Raw genomic sequence first — 22,000 nt, 5'->3', positions numbered from 1 at the left:
ACTCAAGCTTATTCATAGGCCCGGGTTGGAATGTGTTGTCACCTCCAGACATGGTGTGAGTGTAAACACATTCAGTCCTCATGGTGCCACATCCACCACTCTCTTCAAAATGTGCACAGGAGAATCCCGTGGAGCCGACAGACCCCTCTGGTTTACCTCATCACGGAAGATGAAGAGCTGGAAGCAAGACGTAGCAGTGAAGTACGGCCGTGACTGCAGGGAGTCGTAAATCTCTAGCTTGGCTGTGCGTAAGCAGAGGCCTCTGGTTGGGAGGGTTATCCATCGCACGGTTGAGGACAGGCAGCGCATCACTCTTCCAGACTGCGAAAAGCAGGAGCTTATAAAGCACGGGAGCTTATGAAAGGGAAAGAGTGTTTACCTCACTGCTTATCAATGCACTCACAATGCTTTATAAAGAACCAAATGCCCACAAGTACAGCATGAGGTTAGGAAATTTACTTAGCCACTTTTTTCAATTCCTTTGTTTATGACCTATAATTGTATTTTGATTTATTCTGTGTACTTCTGTGTACCAACTGAAAACTGACCACCATTTTTGCTTGTTATGAATGGACATGCAGACTACGATTCATGAGTCTATGTGTAAAATTTAGGCTTAGTGGTATTCAACTGTAATTTAGCTTCGAGATGGAATATGTCCTTTTAAAATAAATTGGACCCACGTGTAGTTTGTTCATTAAACCCTTTGCTTTTTCCTGGAATATGATTCAGACTCACAGGGAATCTGAAGTATAGAGACATGCCCAAAAAGCTGCATTCCTCCGCACAGCCTCAAACGGTACTCTTACTGTTTTCCTTCGAAAACACTGTCGTTTTCAAGGCCTCGTCTTAATTGCAACCAGCATTCAAAAGCACATTTAAAATGATCAAATAGCCTAATGCAAGATTAATGAAAATTCTGTAAATGAATAAGTATTTCCAATAGCTAAGACTATAATTATGTTGGCCTCAAGCTGAGCCTCTGAAAGACGTTTTGTACTCCGATACTTGTAAAAGGAAGTCGGAACAGCTGCATTAGACTGTGATAAAACCCAAACTTCCTCCGTTTCTATCAAGCTCCTTTATCTAATTCCTTCCAAAAGTTCAACAACTTAGTCTTACTCTAATTACTAGAGGAAATTAATTAAGCCATCAATGTGATAACATGAATTATTCACATGGGATGACTGACGGCCAATCTGAACTGAGAACTATCATCCCCGTGCCTCTGAGGACCCCAGACAGCAAAATGTGTTCTCTTTGACCCCAATTACTTGATGTTCTTTAACACCAACTAATCAGCAGAAGTAGAGTAACTGGCCTCCGGTAACTATATTGTATCCCCAACCTAGCAGTCTTAGCACAGAAATAGTGGGTGAAAGCCTGGCTAATCTTGCAAGTTGAAGGTCTGACCTGACATTGAGCACCTGGAGTGACTGAAGTAATCGTTATTGGGCTGATTTCTGCTGAAGAAAATGGTCATCTTTCATCTGATTATAATCATTCCCATTTCAGTACCTCTTAAATCTACTATTCATAAAATGCGTGTCCCTATATTTCTACAAACTGAAGAATATGAATGTTTTATCTAGGTGAGAAAAGTGTGTGAATTTTTGATGTGCATAGAGGGCTATTTAAGGAGCTCTGTGAGTGAGAACTGATTTAAAAGCCATTATATCCCTGCTGAATATTGATAAGAGGCAGTGCTGCACCTGTTTGGCAAGTTCATAACTGCTTTTTTCACATTATTAGATTTATGTATAAAAATGTGTGGATTTAGCAGCAGCGATAAGCACACGATCTAAAAAATATTGGGAGGCAGCAGAATTGTACTTCAGGCACAATAATTGAAAGCCCAACTACAATGTTTTAAACCAGCTTTCGAATTTGCATGCAATATGAACAAACCAAATTCCCTTCGGCATGAAAATACTGACTTTTAAAGTGGTTTCACATTCTGTACACCCATAAATGGTGACCCAAACGCTGTACTGTGATAAGAGAAGTCAGTCTGAACACAAATTTTGCTTCTCCCACGGCTAGAACGATGCAATGTGCATATTTGTGGATATCCATGCACATTCCTCTGCAGTAGCATATGAAAGTCTGTGAAATATTAGCTTTTGCCAGTATCAATATGCTGCCATATCGTTATTGAAAGTGTCTCTAGTGGTTATCTCATCGTTGTCCAACTGCTAACCTACATCGTGTACCCCCACGTAACCTCTGCAGTGGTGGAGCCAGATAGTGAGCTGTTGTCTCTAAAATATCTTGGCTGAATCACACAGCAGGGAAAGCAGAACCCACTATTTCCTGCTCCCTTTTTAATTTTTACAGCATTTTTCATCCTTACTACCGGAGACGGCTATAATATCGAAACAGATTTAAGGCTGATTCGTGTCAAATGTGTTGATAGTATTTTTATGGAGCAGTTGGTTAAGTGGTATCGCAAGCCTCTATAAATGTCTGGATAAAGAATGATGTTAATGCATAAAAATGTATGAAGTATTCATAGCTGCTTATACTTCCCCAGAATTTCCTTAGGCAAAGATTGAGGATAAAAAGCGATCTGAGTTTATTTGTAATTTAGGAACCTCTTGGAAATGCTGGAGACAACAGTAGCAAGTTCCCTCGCTCTGTTTATTGAAGATAAATGATAGATCGCTAGATGCTTTGGCTGAAATCTGTGCATGAACTCAAGGATGTTGAACATTGTACAAAACAAGACCTGGACATATCCTGTTTAACCTTTTTCTGTTTCCTCCTGTTTCCACAGAAATGTTGATGGACTCCACCACAGCGACCGCAGAGCTTGGCTGGACAGTATATCCAGTGTCGTCAACAGGTGACAGCAGTATAAGTGTAAGTTGTCTTTATATTAACAGATGTCTGAAATTGCATGAAATGATCCGTTGATGCTTCCTCCGTAGCAATTATAACAGAAACTGGATGTGAATCCTTACCATATAGTGCCTGTAAAGACTAGGTTTCATTCATCTAGGCTCACGCCTGCTCAGCACTAGTCAGGGAGTAATTAATCGCCTTCTCCCCCACACCAGGATCTATGTTCTTTCGAACGGATCGGGAGAAGAAAAATATATTCCTGAGTAATTTACTGGTGTATTTCTGAAAAACCACTCCCTGTTTTATTCAATTATTTATGCTTCTGTGTCTGTTCTTGGGGCATGGTTTAAATTATACCATTCCATGTGTCTGGAAGCAGTAAAATACAAATGGAAGACTGCAAGAGTGAGAGAGAGAGACTAAAAAAGTAGAGCAAGAAAAGAGTATAGAAGGCTGACAGTTTGGTTGAGCAACTTCAAAGTTCTTCAGATATAATTTTGCTCACCGTCTTGTCTTCGAACCTTAGGACATGCAGCTTTTTTTTTTTCCTGTGCTGATTTGAGCAATCAATATAAAAGAACAAAGAGGCCCGGTGTCTCTGGGTCTGAGGCTCTGGATTCAATAAGATTCACCTCTCCTTTTCCTCTATAGGAAAAGAATTACACATGCTTTGCATCACCGTATCTTTTTCATCTTTACAACAGCAAAGGTTTAACAAAACAACTGCGAACGTCAAATTATGTGTGACTTAATGACTTAATATAAAGTGTGAAATTAAATATCACAGGGTTCAGATGCAAAACGTATTGCCTGTTTTGACACATTCAGAAACGAAGATGTCTAAAATGTCCTCAACATCTCTGAGGAAATGGATTCTTCAGTGATGAATGCTGGTGATCGCTCCAGCTTTCCTTCATATTCATTTTTTCAGTTATTCTGCTGTCTGACACCACATATTTACGAAGAGCATATACATTTTCTTAAATTAAATAAGATATGGAGAACAATCATAGGAAGACACGGCACACTTTAACTTTAGTCGGGGAATGGCAGTCCCTCACAACAGCACTAAACAGGTGGGATTCTGTAAACCTTATAGATAGAAAAGCCTTAAGTTATTGTCTTACACCCCTGCAGAGCCTTGTGGGCTTAACTAAAGGATCAGTGTCAGTCAAAATATAGAGCACTCTATCAACAGTTGGCTTTCATGCCACCGAATAGCTTTGCAAAACAAACCCCTGTTGCCGAACAGTCAAGGAGAAAAAATCCAGATGTGGTCCGTTCACTCGCATTTGTGACCTGCATTTATACTAAACCCCTTGATGTTTCATGCAGGTGGAATATACTGCATAGAGCAGTGTAATTATGGAAGTGAACACCTACATTGAAGAAATATTTACGGCAACCCTTTATCACAGCCAGGTGTGAGGAGTACATACTTCATGTGCTTTCTGCTGTTATTATGTTTGACTGTACTTAGTACTCCACTACATAGAGGCTTGTTTGGACCTGCACATCATTTCAGCTTTTCAAATTCTGTTATTTCAGATATTGTTTAATAATTTGAAGACTCATTGAAATCAAAGCTGGAATTTGCTCACTTTTAATTTGGTCAGATTTTTGGCCGTTTGTATAACTTGTAAAGAGGCATTCAGCAATTGATTTAAGCAGCTTAATAGAATCAGACACATTCTTCATGTTTGCTTTAAAAACAACAAGAAAGTAAGTGGCAGAGAAAAGGTTAAGTTGGCCACTAACGACTATTTTTATTTCGATTAATCTAATGACAAATTTTTCGATTAATCGATTAATCTAAACGACTAATTTCCTGCAAAAAAAATCAACAATTTTACTTAAACATATTTTATTAAACCAAATGAAATCCAAATTTCTATGAAATCCTTTTTTAAAGCAAAAGTGAAGTGCAACATAGAGTGCAAGAAGCAAGTGTCCATCTCAGTCCAAATCACTGAAATCAAAGTTCAGTATTATAGTGTAAGAATGACAACATATCCACGTGTTCTAGTCTAATAATAATAATGTAATATATATAATAATAATGTGCTAATGTAGATGATGCATTACAACAAAGACCTGCAGGGGGCGTCGACGGCCTGATGATTATTTTTACACATTACTGTTTAATATTGACCAAGCACCATTTAATTCAAACGTACACTTAATCTTTAATATTTGGCCATTTCTTTAGGACAGAAATGCTATAGCCGCTGTAATTACATGAATATGTGGACATCAAACCGTCGAAACTAGTCGAATATTTTTAAAAATCGACTAGTTGCGACGAATTGCGACAGCCCTATTGGAGAGCAATTCCAAGCTTATTCATTCTCTTAACCTCACAGTTTAAATCAACAAAAAGCTTAAAGTATTTAAATTTTCCTCGAGGGCGCTTCATAAATGGTTATTTTATCACGTTAAAAGATATATAAATACAATTTTCAGTTGTTTTACAGCACTGGGAGCATTTTATGTAAAGACCGGTAGGACGTAAACATTTCATTTAGGATGACATATTGTTGATTTGTAACTGCTATGGTGTGTGCACATCCTCACCAGCCTGCAAATTAAGTCATTACCGGCTTAGTTAGAGAACAGTGTTGCAGGAAACATTACAAATGTGTAGAAATGTCACCATGTTCAAACTCTGTTTTGGTCATGCATCTAGACTTGTTGCTTACTGATGCAGAACATGAAAATCAGCCAGCACATTTGTGTAACGAATCGCTGTGATAGTGTGGCCCTCACTAGACTGCCTCGAGGTCCAGATCAAAACTCTGTCATTAATCATCTGTGACTCTATTTGCATGCTTATAATCTGCTACTGTCTGTTTTGCAAGCAATAATGAACAATGAAATGAACTTTGGTAAAGGGGGGGATGTGCTGGGGTCCAAAACAACATGGAGACATTTTTCAAAATATCCCAGGGTGGATAGTTCATCAGGGTGGGTGAACAACCCCTTTAACTTAACATAAAAAATGTTGTGCTCTCGTTTAAAATCATGTAGTTTAAATATTTTTGATTGTCACTGCATAAGATATTTCAACCAACACAAACCACAAATCACAACCGCCTTAGAAAATCATTTGGTTCAAGAAATGTCCTGAAATCAATTCCACTGTGGATTGATCTATAAAGATTTTACCATTATTTTTCAGGCTTCCCTCGTCAGGGTATCAAATCTTGCATAAGCAGTCCTTTGGCAGCATGACTCTTTTGTCATGTCCTTGATTTGTATGAGATATGTAAACATGATCCACATGGATATAGATAGACACAAGGGTTAAAAGAGCAATAGGAAGCTTGTTTGTCTTTCTTCACTTGTTGTGCATTACCAGTAGATAGAGGTAATTGAAGCTGACTGCCAAAGATGGCTCAGTTTGTAGGTCGCCTCTCTTTTTTGTCTCTTTCAATCACTTTTTTTCCCTCTGTCAATCTTTCTAATAGTGGGGAGCTCAGTATCTCGCTTAGGGTTGTAATCCCACTGCACTTTAGCTGAAATATCCGGATGTCATTTGTCCCTCACGTCCCCTCTGGACAAATATCTCAATGCGACTCTATCTGTCAGATTTCCCACAACTGCAAATTGGGAAACTTTCCCTCAGGAGCTGTCATGCATGTTCCCTTTTGCCCCTCTGTGTGAATGATTTATTTATGCAGATTTACAATGTACTTCTTTGAGTCCAAGGAGTGCTTTTGCCACGAGATGTGGAGTCAGCATATTTCACAGAAGGACTCATCAGCACCGCTCTACTAGTTACAAATGCTTGAATACAAATGACAGCCCTGGGAGAGCTTTAATTGCTGGCTTCATGTAAACTTCATAAGGTTCTGACAGTTTATTTGTAAAAGATGCTGAAGTCCAAATAGAAGTTCAGAGTCATGTCATAGTGGAGCAATTAATATAACAGCAAAGCTTGATCGTGGCCAACTTCTGCGTTCCCCGGAGCAAGCCTTTTTCATAATTCAGCACAAGCTCGCGCCTCCACTCTAGCCGGGAGAGCCTCTGTCTGGGAGACATAGATCACAGCTCGGTTATGAACTTTCTTTCGTCTTGGGTGGCGGGGGAGTTATCGTTTCTAAACTTCTGTCCACAAGAACATTGTCATTTATCACAGGGCTCCTTTTCCCAGTGCAAGTTACAAGTTTAATTCAGTTCAGTTGTGACTTACTTTTTTTTTTTTTAAATCATGATTTATTGAAATTAGTAACTTTGCTATGCTGAAGACACTGTTTACATGAGATTAGTCATAGAGTTAAAACATTCTGCTTGCCAAAGTCTTTTCGTCATTATTGAGGATTCCTTAAAGGATGTTCAGGGAGGACACAGCCTTACATTCAAAAACAGCACTGTTTTTAATCTTGATAAATACCTATGTTGTAGGTTTTTACCAGGATGTTTTGCGTTCTGATTTTTTATTTTTTTTCCAGGTAGAGCACAAATGGTTTGAGATGATTTATCTGCCAAGCTTTATTATTTAGCAGGGTTGTGCACCATTCAGAATTGAAATGAGATTTAATTGAAGTAGAATAGAATAAAGAACTGAACTTCAAATTTCAGTGTAACGAAGTAGCATTAAAATTAATAAAATGAATAGAAAATTGTAAGGTTGTATGATATGCTTTGTTGAACCAGGGATTGTTCAAACTTAAACTGTGAACTATAATAATAGTGATGTTTGGCTTAATTTTCCACAGCCTGCAATATCTAGTTGAACTATCACAGGACAGGAGAGTAATAGAAGAACACAGACTCCATTTAGTTTGTCTCGTCATTACTGAAAGACTGCAGATTAGGACCATGTGGGGCACATAAGTCCCAGGTTGTGTTCTCATCCAGCGGACCGAAGTTCAGGGTTCTGCACCAGCAGTCTCTGTGGTTCTCCTTATATTTGCTTGTGACCATCAAAGCATGGCTCGAGCCCTTAGACTTAATGGCACCGTAATTGTGTTGGTGATTTTTGTATCTGAGTTCCAATTAACAGGGACACTAACCAATGGTGCACCACTGCTGAAGGCTCTGACCTCATAACATAGGCATCCAAAGAGGGCAGCCAACTTTTTACCTTTTAACACACTTTTTGATAAATGTCTTTACACATTTGTTAGAGCAGTTTACATTATCCATAGTTTCAGAATGAAACGAACCAGAGGTTTTTCAGTAAGCACATGTCTCTAAATCCATAAGCACTTTTAAATTGTTTAATTTATATTTCGCCTCTATAAATACTGAAGTCTTGTTCCCATTTAATAAATAAATAAAATAATTTTAATTACTGAATAACTGTGTACTGAGAAAACCCAATGTGTGTTTTTTATTGTTTTAAAAATATTATAAAATATTAATTTTGTTCAGCCATTTATGTGTAATAAACCTTTTTTCCTTTACTTTTTAATTTTTTGTAAAAATTTAATCCAGAGTTTAGAAAAAGACATCGAAGTGCTGATCTGCCATGTGACAAAATATTGTCTGAGCTTAATCCCTCTTTTGCATCTTAAAACACATGGTCACCCTTGAGCCACACTCCCACCGAACGTCCCGGCGAAAATCTATGTAAATTAAGATGTTTCTTTTAATTTCACACTTGGTGCTTGATCGCTTGGCTCTTATTATGTCTCATTTGGTTCTCCTCTTTGCCTCTGATGAAAGAATGGCAGAGAAGCCGAGACAGCACAAAGGGGGAGGCCTGTTTAAAGGCTGTTTGTTTGGAGCGTCTTTAACCCACTCCTTTCCTTGCCTCCTCCCATCACAGAATACACTCGCTTACTCAGTTTCTCATTAGGGACAGTGCTTATTTATTATTATTTTTTAACTGGATTAGTCAAAGTGACAGACGACAAATAAGAAGATGCTACACATTGTCTTCTCTTGTTCAACTACACTTCATTCTCACCCCTCTTTCTGGTTCATGGAAGAATGTGTCATCTTTAAGAAAGATGGCAAGGTCAATGGCTGCCATTGACCCAATAAACACCTGGCTGCTTGAAAGGACTGAACTGAAGTGATGGAAAAGTTAATTTTATACACAAAATGAACACAGTGCAAGTGTTAATGACCACAATCCTATCCAGAATCATTTCAGTTCATCTCAGCCGAATAATAGGGACATGGGAATAAAGAACAAAAGCTGCGAGGAAAGAAAGCTGTTTTAATTAGTCCAAGATCATTTGATAGAATGGAGGTCTTGGACAGGCATGACTTTCTCCCCCAGCCCGTCAAAACTCTGTCAAAATCCTTGTTAAGCAGCAACTAATTTGGGAAATTATGTCAGCTGTTAAGTGAAGAGTAAGCCACTCGAGGGGAGGGTGATTTGGGGAGGGTTGGGGTGTTCTTGCTGGGCTTCGAGTCCACGGTGTGAAAAGTATTTTAAGGGGAAAAAAAGGGCTTTCCTTGTTGGACAAGGTCAAGACTTCTGTGACTGCTATTTGAGTTGTTTAGTGCTGAAAGCCTGTGGCAAGTTGGCTGAAAACCGCAATGGAGTCATCTGGAGTCACTTTAGGCCGAGCAGTGAAGTCTCTGGTGCATGTACCCTTCATGCTTTAGTGTTCGCAATATATACTTGTAAATTTGACAAGAAGTCTCTTTCACTCTATCAACTGGTTCTGTGTATAATTTGATTATCTTACATTTGTAATGTTTAGTGGGATGGTTTTTTTTTGTTACGTTAATGATCAGTAGGTTAATTGAAGGTAAATTCTCTTCTCTTTTCTTTGTGTGTACAACGGAATCCAGTGGTTGCTAAACATTCATTTGGTAACCAACATTCTTCTGGTTTAAAATTAATGATGGTGAGAATTTTTAGGTAAACTATCTCTTTAATGCATTTCTTCTTTTTCTTCTTCTTCTTATTATTATTTGTGGGGTTTTTTTCTAGTTCAATTGTTGAATCAGCATGTTTGTTTAGTCTTGCCAAACTATGCTCTGTTGTTTTCTCGTTGCAAAGAAAATAATTTAATTATGCTAATTCTGGCTTCATTTTTAAGCTGCCTCAAGACACAAAAGAGGCAGCACAGCAAAAAATAAATGACTGTAAACATCAAAGTGTATCACCAAAGTGCTCACTCTATGTAAGCTATATTAATAGTACATACTTTTTATACAGCGCAAGAATGCGAGTAGGAGAGATAAAAATAAATAGAGACCAGAATCACTCCGCACTGTGACATGGGCTCTACAGAAAACCCAAGCCAAAGCCAACCCTCTGTATGCCTAGTGCCAGGGCATGTTGGCAGACTAGCAGGAGAATTTTGCTCTCTTTCCCACCTCATTCCTCCTGTGCTCAGTAATTTGGCCTGTGCAAATGGGGAAAGCTGCTGAAAATGGCTCAGGTGCTCGTAAAGCCCTCCAGAGATCCGATGCAGAGATACAAATGTGTCTATAACATGATATTTTATGCTGTCAGGTCATTTTACAATTTAGCTTAATGTATAAGAAGGGACTGACCATTTGTATGACCTGTAACCAAAAGCCAGTCGTGTGGGTAAGATGTGCCACTTTCTTCAACTGGCAGACTGTATACCATAGTCATATACATTTGGGCAAAAAAGTATTTAGTCACCCACCAATTGTGCAAGTTCTCCCACTTAAAAAGATGAGAGAGGCCTGTAATTTTCATCATAGGTACACTTCAACTATGAGAGACAGAATGGGGGGAAAGAATCCAGGAAATCACATTGTAGGATTTTTAATGAATTAATTGGTAAATTCCTCGGTAAAATAAGTATTTGGTCACCTACAAACAAGCAAGATTTCTGGCTCTCACAGACCTGTAACTTCTTCTTTAAGAGGCTCCTCTGTCCTCCACTCGTTATCTGTATTAATGGGACCTGTTTTTACTCGTTATCAGTATAAAAGACACCTATCCACAACCTCAAACAGTCACACTCCAAACTCTACTATGGCTAAGACCAAAGAGCTGTCGAAGGACACAAGAAACAAAATTGTAGACCTGCACCAGGCTGGGAAGACTGAATCTGCAATAGGCAAGCAGCTTGGTGTGAAGAAATCAACTGTGGGAGCAATTATTAGAAAATGGAAGACATACAAGACCACTGATAATCTCCCTCGATCTGGGGCTCCACGCAAGATCTCACCCCGTGGGGTCAAAATGATCACAAGAACGGTGATCAAAATCCCAGAACCACATGGGGGGACCTAGTGAATGACCTGCAGCGAGCTGGGACCAAAGTAACAAAGGCTACCATCAGTAACACACTACGCCGCCAGGGACTGCAGTGCCAGACGTGTCCCGCTGCTTATGCCAGTACGTGTCCGGGCCCGTCTGAAGTTTGCTAGAGAGCATTTGGATGATCCAGAAGAGGATTGGGAGAATGTCAGATGAAACCAAAATAGAACTTTTTGGTAAAAACTTAACTCGTCGTGTTTGGAGGAGAAAGAATGCGGAGTTGCATCCAAAGAACACCATACCTACTGTGAAGCATGGGGGTGGAAACATCATGCTTTGGTGCTGTTTTTCTGCAAAGGGACCAGGACGACTGATCCGTGTAAAGGAAAGAATGAATGGGGCCATGTATCGTGAGATTTTGAGTGAAAACCTCCTTCCATCAGCAAGGGCATTGAAGATGAAACGTGGCTGGGTCTTTCAGCATGACAATGATCCCAAACACACCGCCCGGGCAACGAAGGAGTGGCTTCGTAAGAAGCATTTCAAGGTCCTGGAGTGGCCTAGCCAGTCTCCAGATCTCAACACCATAGAAAATCTTTGGAGGGAGTTGAAAGTCTGTGTTGCCCAGCGACAGCCCCAAAACATCACCGCTCTAGAGGAGATCTGCATGGAGGAATGGGCCAAAATACCAGCAACAGTGTGTGAAAACCTTGTGAAGACTTACAGAAAACGTTTGACCTCTGTCATTGCCAACAAAGGGTATATAACAAAGTATTGAGATGAACTTTTGTTATTGACCAAATACTTATTTTTCACCATAATTTGCAAATAAATTCTTTAAAAATCCTACAATGTGACTTCCTGGATTCTTTCCCCCCCATTCTGTCTCTCATAGTTGAAGTGTACTTTTTTGCCCAACTGTATGTCTATATATTTAAGAATTTATAAAAATAGAATAATTAGGCTAATGATTAACCATGATGATAAATAAAGCATTTTCCACAAAGTGGAAGCTGCGTAGAAATTTGGTTGTTTTTATTTGAAATGATAATCGTTTTAACCATTTCATTTCTCCTGGTCTAAAGGCCAAAGTAAGTAAAAAATTGCATTTAAAACCCATCTTTAAACCTTTGCTTTCTTGTTTTCTCTCTTTATAGTGGGAAGAAGTGAGTGGCTATGATGAGCACATGAACACCATTCGTACCTATCAGGTGTGTAATGTCTTCCACGCCAACCAAAATAACTGGGTGCGCACTAAGTACATCCGAAGAAGAGGGGCTCAGCGCATTCACGTGGAGATGAAGTTCTCAGTGCGAGACTGCAGCAGCATCCCAGGAGTCCCTGGTTCCTGCAAGGAAACTTTCAACCTCTACTACTATGAATCAGACTATGACACGGCCACTAAAGTCCATCCTCCATGGATGGAAAACCCTTGGATCAAGGTGGATACTATTGCGGCAGACGAGAGTTTCTCGCAAGTAGACCTGGGCGGACGTGTGATGAAGATTAACACAGAGGTTCGCAGTTTCGGCCCCGTCTCCCGTAATGGTTTCTATTTAGCCTTCCAGGACTATGGAGGGTGCATGTCGTTAATCGCTGTGCGAGTGTTCTACCGGAAGTGCCCTCGCACTATTCGGAACGGAGCAGCATTTCAGGAGACGCATTCGGGAGCAGAGAGCACCTCACTGGTGTCGGCGAGGGGAGAGTGCATCCCTAATGCAGAGGAGGTCGACGTACCCATTAAACTGTACTGTAATGGAGATGGAGAGTGGATGGTTCCTATTGGCCGCTGTATGTGTAAAGCGGGTCATGAGGCAGTGGAGAATGGAACTGTTTGCAGAGGTAAGCACGGTCTTCTGCTAATGTGTAGTGGTCTTTTTTAGGTCAAAGTTGCTACTGATCCTGAGTACTGAGAAGCAGAAAAGTCTGTGTTTGCTTTTCTGTGTCTTTTGGATATCTGTCTTTTCAGTGCTCATAGTCTCATATGCTGTAATAAATAATTTTAGTAAGCATTTTAGTAAAAAATACTAGTGCTGTCAAAATTAGCGTGTTAACGAAGGAGATATTTTTTTTCAGTTTAACGGCGTTAAAAATATTTCATGCAATTAACGCAGTGGCGTCTCAAGGGTTGGCCACTCCACTCACAACTGCTGCTTCTGTCTATTTATTCTTGCCAAGAATTGTGTTTATTTATACGCAGAACATCTTTATGACCACATCAAACTGGAGACTTTTTAGACACGCACTCCACTTCGCCTCAGCGCCAGGCACCAGTCAAACGAGAATTGTACAGGTGATGAGGAAGCTTCAGCAGAACATCAGACATCAGTGATGTGTGGTCAGATGAGATTTTTGTCAGGCCACATGTCAGTAAAAATGAATTTTCCTGACCTGTCAGCCGTTATACTGTGCTCGTAGTTAGTGTTGTTTTTGGCGGCCTGTTTTAATTTTAGTTTTAGTCTAGTCTTTGTGTGAAGCTGTCATTTTAGTTTTTATTAGTTTTAGTCACGTTCATACTCTTTTTAGTCTAGTCAAGTTTCAGTCAACTAAAAGTCTGAGCATTTGTCTTATTTTAGTCAGAATTATCCATGACTATTTTCATCTAGTTTTAGTTGGCGAAAACTGATGACATTTAGTCTAGTTTTAGTCAATGGAATTTGCATTTTAGTCTCTTTTTAGTAATTCTATTTAACCCAATCAATATAGTATAAGTACCTAGTAGCAGTGGCATACCGTGGGGTTTTAGTCAGGGCCTTCAGTAAGCAAGGTTAGTTGTGTATAGGTTTATAGTGTTTTTTTACTTCATTGTTGTATGTCTGTATTTATGTAGCACCGTGGTCCTGCGAGGCATGACATTTCGTTCCACTGTATGTCCCCACATGTAGCGGAATGACAAAGCTCAACTTCAACTTCAACTGTAAACATCTTACACAACTCTGTTACAGCTAATGCAGCTATATGTATATAATGCACATATTATGCTGCACACAGGCTCTCAACAAACAATGGCGGCTGATCAACTATTTTAACAGTAGGCTAGATTGGGGTGGGTTAAATACAGAGTAAATTTCCCTACATGGTCAGTAAAAGTAATCTGCCAATACACGGGTCACTATGCACATTCATGTCACTCTAAAATGATGACACGCCCAAAGCAGCAAAACTGTACAAACTCTGGACAGCCACACCAACATTATCAACACACCACATACACCTCCATAACAATGTGCATGATACAATACTCATCAAATAATAAAGCACTCACCTGTCACTTGTAAATAAAGTCCATGGGTCTGTCATTCCATGCCACTTTACTCGGATTTAAAAGTAAACACAGCCAACAAAATAACTTGTGCTCGGTGCTAGCTGTTAGCCACTCATAGCACTCATAGTTGCAATCGTTGAAATGGCGCATAAAACCTTTGCTGGCCTTTGTTAGCGAATTCACTTTGGGTGTAGGTCTTCCTTTCTCAGTTATTCTCTTTTGTCTGCAAAAGAGCGCCTTGAAAATGACGATTTTAATAGATCGGCAACAAGATCTGGTGTAGGCACCAATGACTGCAGCTGTCATTTTCTTTTCGTTTACTTTCATGTTCCTACCATAGAAATCCCTGATTAAAGGGGCGGTCTAATGCTGGGGGTAGCACTGGGCACGTAGCTGGACCCAGAGGGCGGGCTGTCATTGAAAGTCAAAATTTAATTGGCTGACGATTCTATCACTAATGCTCGTAACAAATCAGATGTGACGTCTTTCAACAAAAGGGTAGCACTATCTGTGGTGCTGGCCTCGGACTTTTATGTAGGACATTCCAGTTCAACCTCAACTAAACTAATCATAGGCAATTTAGTGGACATTACACAAATGAAAATGATACCTAAATAATCAATAAAAACATTTTTCACACAATTTTGTTTTTTATAGGGCCAGCAGAGAAGGCCCTGCTTCCCCTGACGGCCCACCACTGCGCTAGTAGTATAGATGAAACCAAAATTTTCTTTTAGCAAAACCCATTTCAAATAAGGTTATCTTATTATATTATTGTTATATTACCTTATAGACTTAAGAATACATCCATGCCAGACAAGAAAGATGCTCTGATTTGAATTTACAACATTTATTTTACCAACCAAACATGTTAACATGTCGTCTTCTAAATAATGCCGCGAGTGGGACTTGAGGAAGTGACATCGCCTGCGTCTGCACAGTGCGACCTGATGCAGCTCCAGAAGAGACACAGGAAACAGAAATACTGCATATAATAATAAATAATAATAACGCGACTAAATGAGACGAAATAACGTTATAAAATTTTGTTTCGTCTCGTTTTAGTCAACAAAATTGAAGAGACATTTTAGCATAGTTTTTATTTTGCACACATTTAGTCTCATTTTTATTCGTCAACAATATTGCATTATATATTGAATTATCGTCATCGTCACATGACCAGCATTTATGTTGCGTGTCGTCTCGTTTTCGTCATGTGATAAAGGTTCGTTGACGACAATATTTAGTCACAATTTTCATTGACGAAGGCAACACTACTCGTAGTGCATGCTCTTCAATTACACAAACAAATATGGTGGCACACTGTAGCCTGTATCATTTCATATTAAACTACGAGCATGCATGTCAGATCCACGTCACGCTCAGCAGCGGCAGTAATAAAAGTAATAGCAGCCAAATAAACCAATAACCCAGCTGCTGTCATGTCTGTTAATTAAAGAACAAAAAATAGAGGAAATCAATATCTTTTGTAGCTTTAAGGATTCATCTATATTTAATTTAGAATTTAGTGTTTGATAACTTTATTACATTTCTGTACATTTCCTACTTGCTGAAGGGCACAGCTAAATATGACATTTATTATAATGGGTTTATGTGAAAATTATTTTAAGTTTACTTAAAGAAGTTGCTACTTTCTATATTGTAATGTTGAATGGCTAGTCAGTGGTTAAATATTAGGAAAATAATTTCCTAGAGATATCAAGTAGTATTCGTATCAGTGATACTTGCCCTCAGTCATAAAAAAAAGATGACATTAAACAAATATTAAAAATATACCGTCTTTATGTTGTTTCTACATTGATTTGAAGATTGAATGTGAAATTATTGCAATATAAAAGTATATTTAAAAACTTGGTGGGATTTCAGAAAAAAATGTGCGATTAATTAGTTATTTTTTTAGCAATTGACAGCACTGAAAAATACATAACCATCCTGATGCATTTTTTTTTAACTCTTTAAAAACTGCGTTTTTAAAAATGGTGCCAGCCACCGCCAGCATTTTGTTATGATTTTCATCTAAATTTGACGGCCCTCAGAATATTTTCTGCTATGAATATATGAACATATTATATATCAAAATAAAGAACCAAGCCTCTGCTTTTAATGAAAAAGAAACTATTTTATTCTATCTTCATGTGTTCATGTTTTATCACCACTTGAATGCACATAGGTTTCATCAGAAATACAACATTTTGGACAAAAAACTGAGAAAAATAAATTTTTATCAAAGTAGTGCATTTTCAAGCAAAATACATTCAAATGTCATATTCTTTCACCTGTAAATAATTATATGAATCACTGAAATTGCATTCAATAAACAGAACAGACAGACACGGACACACACACACACACACACACACACACACACGTTTATACACACAAACACACACATATAGGCTACATACATACATATACATACTGTACATACTAATACCATATAGAAATTGAGTACAAACTTTACAGTTTTACAAAAAGATGTCTTATCACCCAGTGAGGGTTTTTAAATGTTTGTATTGTGAAAATTTTGTACTTTGAAAAAAAACCTACAAGCTCCAGTATGTGTTTCCTACCAAGCTGAAGCTCTAGAAATGGCCTGCTGTTGATGTTATGGTTTCACTGTGATATCTCAGGCAACTCAAACATGTTGATGTGGATAGTAGGGTTGTACCCTCCCCCCACCCTTTACAGTATCCCTGTGTAGCATCAATGTAATCTGGCCCTTTCACAGTGTGTGAGCGTATTGATCGTTAAACCCCAGTGCTCTTCTCCTTCAGCCTACCTCACCTGTAATTCAACTCGCTCTACAGCAGGAGCTCTCGTTTCGCCCGACGGCGGGTCCCGTTCCCACGGCAACGACAGCCTGCAGACAGGCTCCACGCTGACACAGACAACACAATAAAACGCCCACCTGTGTTTCAGACTCCCCCCCCCGCCTCTGCACCCACTCGCACAGACAGACACGCACACACTCGCTCAGCCGCTTCGTAAGTCTGGCTGTAATTACCACACCGGATCCCCGTCTAGGCTGGGATGAGCTGTGATAATAGCTGCTCATTGCAGGCAGTAGCAGGGTGGCATTCTGCCGATATGCATTCAATGCCAGTTAATGAGTACGGTCACAATCCTTCCTCTGGAGCACCTGCCGATAAATCGTTGAACGATTTTAAATTAAAGACCCTGTATAATTATACACATTTGGTTGTTTTTGACATACGTGTAATTTACTGAATGCTATGGATTTTTATATCCCAATGGTCTGCTTGAACTTGAGGCATCTCTGTGAACACCTGGGTTTAAAAACAATGTAATAGTGAGTGACTAACGGAGAGGCTCCTTGTCAAATCAAATAAGCTGTAAAAAGGTGCTTGTTAAAGCCTTTCACATCACACTGTTAGTGTTTTGCTGAAAGACTGTTACTCCTAATAGAGAGAATAATGATCCTAATCACTGAGCATTTAGCTCATTTTCATAAAGCCTTAGTGAATATTAATGCATTGAGGAATATTTCATAATATTTTACGACAGCAGGACCTGATTGCAAATCTGGGTGATAGAGTGCTAATCTAATCTCATTTCTCTAATCTTGTATCGCCATTTATGGTCCCATGAGCCAAATAATGTTAATAAGGCACCAGTGCTGACCTTGGATCGGTACTCTTAGGACTAGACAAAACTATGACGAAGCGTTTGATGACTGCCTTGATGTGTTTTGAGGATGTGAAATGGCTTTTTTTTTTTTGATTAAGCAGAAATACACCAAATTATTTCCTGAAAACTCAACCGCCTTAACGTCAGGTCACTTGGATGGATGGATGCATAGATAGTCAGATGTCATGAATCAACAAATGAACAACATTTTATAGCATTTGTTAGGGTAATTTTAATTTGTAAATATACAAATGATTAATATATACACTACTATGCAAATGTCTTAGGCCACTAGTATTTTTACCAGTTAAAAAATGGTTTAAAGTCAGTTATTTCTATCTTTTGCTGTAGTATGCAAAAACAATCATTTTACAATTAATTGTATTAATGTTTGCACAAGGAGTCTGACAACAAAAAGTGCTCCACACAGAGATCTGATCTCATCATCATCCAGTGTGTCTGGAATGACATGAAGAAACAGAACAGAACTGAGACAGACTAAATCCAGAAGAACTGCTTCAAATAACCTACCTACTAAGCTATGTGAAAAACTATGCACAAGTGCACCAAAAGTTGCTTTAAATGCAAAGTGTGGTCACACCAAATGTTGATTTAATTTTGTTAATAGAAGTTAATTGATAAAGAAAAACTATTTATGGCATTATTTTTGACAGCATCCTCATTTTACAGCATTTTTACACAAGTGCATAAAACATTTAACAGTCTTGGAGATGTTGCCACAGTTCTTCTGGATTTAGTCTGTCTCAGTTTGTTTCTTCATGTCATTCCAGACAGACTGGCTGTTGTCAGACTCCTTGTGCAAACAAAAATCTCACAGGATTATCACAATAGTTTGTTTGCAATCACGTGATTTTATTGATGTGCGAAATTCAGATGAAGGGCAGGAAGTAAAAAGCAGAATGGATGAGATGTTATAGAGGAGTGATTTTTCTGAAATTGACATTTTTTTTAGTTTGTGAAAATACTAGTGGCCTAAGGGTTTTGTACAGTATGTATAATGGATATAATAAAATACTTCTAAATGTATTTTTTTATATATAATTATTCATTTTATTTATATTAAATGTATATATTTTATTATGCTAAATATTATACATTAATGTATAATGTATTAGGCCTCTTGTAATGTTACGCTGTATTAGTGCATATAAAATGTATCATTAACCAGGATTAATGCATTCTGTAAAAGTATTGCAAGCAAAGTTCAACCTTGTTGTAAAATGTTATTGAACTACATAAATATAGATATACTTAGATGGATATATATGTGGCCATTTCATAATTCCAATTCACACGCATTCATTTCAAGGGAGCCAATTCTTCAATTCTAAATTTTGCTCAACCCTAGTTAGAATGCAGTTCATAATATTGAATCACTTTATAAAGACTTTCAAGAGTTATGAGACCTAAAGCTATATTTAGAAGAAAAAAGTTAAAAGAAAACAATATAAAAGCATTTAAGCTGAAACAAGGTTATTGATGGTGGTTTGTATATATTAGACATAAGCGGTTTTGATCAAGGTCTGCCTTAAATTCATCCAGCCATTTATCTCTCTGGCAGGGGAAAGCTGATACCGCTGCGTGAGACAATGTCAGGACTGTGGTCAGTGGTCGGGGGATGGGTTGATGGAAGAAAGAGGGGCTTTTTAAACTGCTGAGAGTCGGGCGTAATGAATTGATTTGTGAAAGATGTTTTCACCGGGATGCCGCAGTATCCGTTTACGTTCATGGGTTGCAGGAGGTCATAAGATCTGCAGATGAAATATGTCTCGCAGCTACTTTCACATCTCCACTAACACTTTATGCAGACACCTCGCTACGAACTAGCGCGCAATTACGCATGTTTCAGTTAAGTCTTCGGCAGCGCTTTCAACAGATATCGATTCTTCGACGTGACGTCTGTCAAAATATTGACAACATACCAATTTATTTATGCATGTGATGGCATTGGCTTCTTGTCAGAGAATTGAGATCGTTTTACTAACAATATTAAAGTTCCTCCCAGGGAGGCGCTGTAGGTAAACGAAGCAAGCCAGGTTCCTTTAGCAGAAATGCCCTTATAAAGGCAGATCTGATTTCGTTTAGAGCTGCGTTAGATGGGGACCCTCTGGAGACACACGGCGTCTTGTTCGCAGAACGTGTTCATTTAAAATAGTAGCAGTATACGCAGTAAGACATAATAGGAGGCATGTTCATGGTTAGGGGCTCTAACTCTTCAAACAATACTCGTTTTTCCCAAATTGTAATCTGACCACACAATCTATAGAATAAGGAGTTAGAAGTGTGACCACATTTGTAACCATAGCAAACAGATTGAATATACACTGCAAAAACATGACTAGTTTTCCTTTCAAATAATCCACAAATGATCTTAAAACAAATTCATTTGAGAAGCAGCACTGCATATTAATACTGATATTAAGAGTTGTTTCAGGGAATGTCTTTAATATGAACATGTTTTTGTCTTCCTCCACTAATATGAAAATGTACCTTGAAAACAAGACAAAAATATGACGCATATCCATAAGCATAAACATCAAACACTGGGGGACTTTGCTTGGTGAAAGTATTTTAAGCTACATAGCATTGTTGATGAAAGTGTTTGCTTTGGCAAACCTGATTAAGTGCAGACCCTCCACCTGTTGAGAAGTTCTCATGAACTTGAGGGTTTTACATTGGTAAACATTACTCATACGTTCCTCAAGAATGTGGCTGTGCAATCCAGATCCGCAACAGTTTATTTATGGCTCTGCAACGATACAGCGCAGTTTCCCTTCGGGTGAAATATTTGTCTTTCTGCATGAGCATTTCATTTATGGTATCCGAATTTTAGACATTATAAACGGGAAATCCCTCAAAGCTGTTGATTCTAAACTGTTACAGCAGACGACACTTGAGGAGGACAAAACGTAAATAATAATGCTATGAATAATTCGCAACCTAACTTTTGCTTCCAACCACAGCTTTGGATTTGAATTATTTGGAGTGAAGTGATGGCACAGTCATAGGCAGAAGATTAAGCTTGGGGTTTGATGTAATCTCAAAACCAAATTCTCAATACCAAAAAGAGAACCATGTTCTGATGATACAGAGGTTAAGGGAAGGAGTAAAGGACAGTGGATTCTCTTTTGGATTCCTGGTCTTGACTACCTTCCACATAGACAAGGCTTCAGCAAAGAAATCATCACAATGCACAGACACCACTGTGGCTCCTATTATTTTCCATGGCACATCTGCTTTTAATGATAGCTATAATTGGCTAACAGAAAACGTGGGGTACTGCTATGCTTATGGTCAACCTGAAATCCCAGGGGCTCATAAAACAAAACAAACCGTTGTCCCATAATAGTCTTTCAGCCCTCCGTGTTTAAATGAAGGGCTTTGCAGAGACCCTTTTTCAGACAATTAAACCTGTATAGAAATATTTAACAAGGTTTTTTTCCACCATGATAATTTTGTTGTTAAATATATATCAATATTGTTTTCTTAAGTGTACAAATGGATAAATATATAATTAGTATAGTATACTTTTTTAAATATAGTTGTATAATTTATACCACTTGAAATGTTAAAATGCATTAGTACATACAGAAATAAACTCAAACCAGTGTAATGAGGCCGCTGAGGCTGAGTTAGAATCCATAAGCAGAAGTTTATTAAGCAGACTTTTAACAGGCAGAAACGAGAATTCAGGCAATGGGTCAATACCAGGATAGCAGTCCGATCCGTCAACAAGTACAGGGTTGATCCAATAGACAAAGATGAGTAGGCAAGCATAAGGTCCAAACACAAACATCAGAAGAATCAGGCAGGCACAGCAGAAGGGAGAATCCAGAACAATCGTGGTCAGATAAACAGGCAGAATCATACACAGCAAGGCAAACTAAATACAGGATGAACGCTCGGTAAGGCAGTGTAACTGGCAATACTTCGCATGGTCTAAAAAGGTCAGCATGCTTATAAATGTTCCAAACAGGAAGTGATAAGAGAAGCAGAGGGAGTGGAGCACAGTCAGTATTCAGGTGAGGGCTCCCTCTGCTGGTTTGGCATTACAG

General features: G+C 38.6%; 1 protein-coding gene across 1 annotated transcript in view; it reads left to right on the top strand.

The window, feature by feature from the left end:
- LOC306856892 (ephrin type-B receptor 2) overlaps nt 1-22,000 on the top strand; it is a 146,891-nt gene that overhangs the window by 57,091 nt on the left and 67,800 nt on the right. Inside the window, exons 2-3 of the mRNA XM_079396429.1 lie at nt 2,777-2,862; nt 12,148-12,832. Coding sequence (XP_079252555.1) covers nt 2,777-2,862; nt 12,148-12,832 — 771 coding nt within the window. The remainder of the gene's footprint in view (nt 1-2,776; nt 2,863-12,147; nt 12,833-22,000) is intronic.

Source organism: Barbus barbus, assembly GCF_936440315.1.
Source record: "Barbus barbus genome assembly, chromosome: 37".
NCBI classification, from domain to species: Eukaryota; Metazoa; Chordata; class Actinopteri; order Cypriniformes; family Cyprinidae; genus Barbus; species Barbus barbus.
This window is presented reverse-complemented; position numbering and strand designations above follow the sequence as displayed.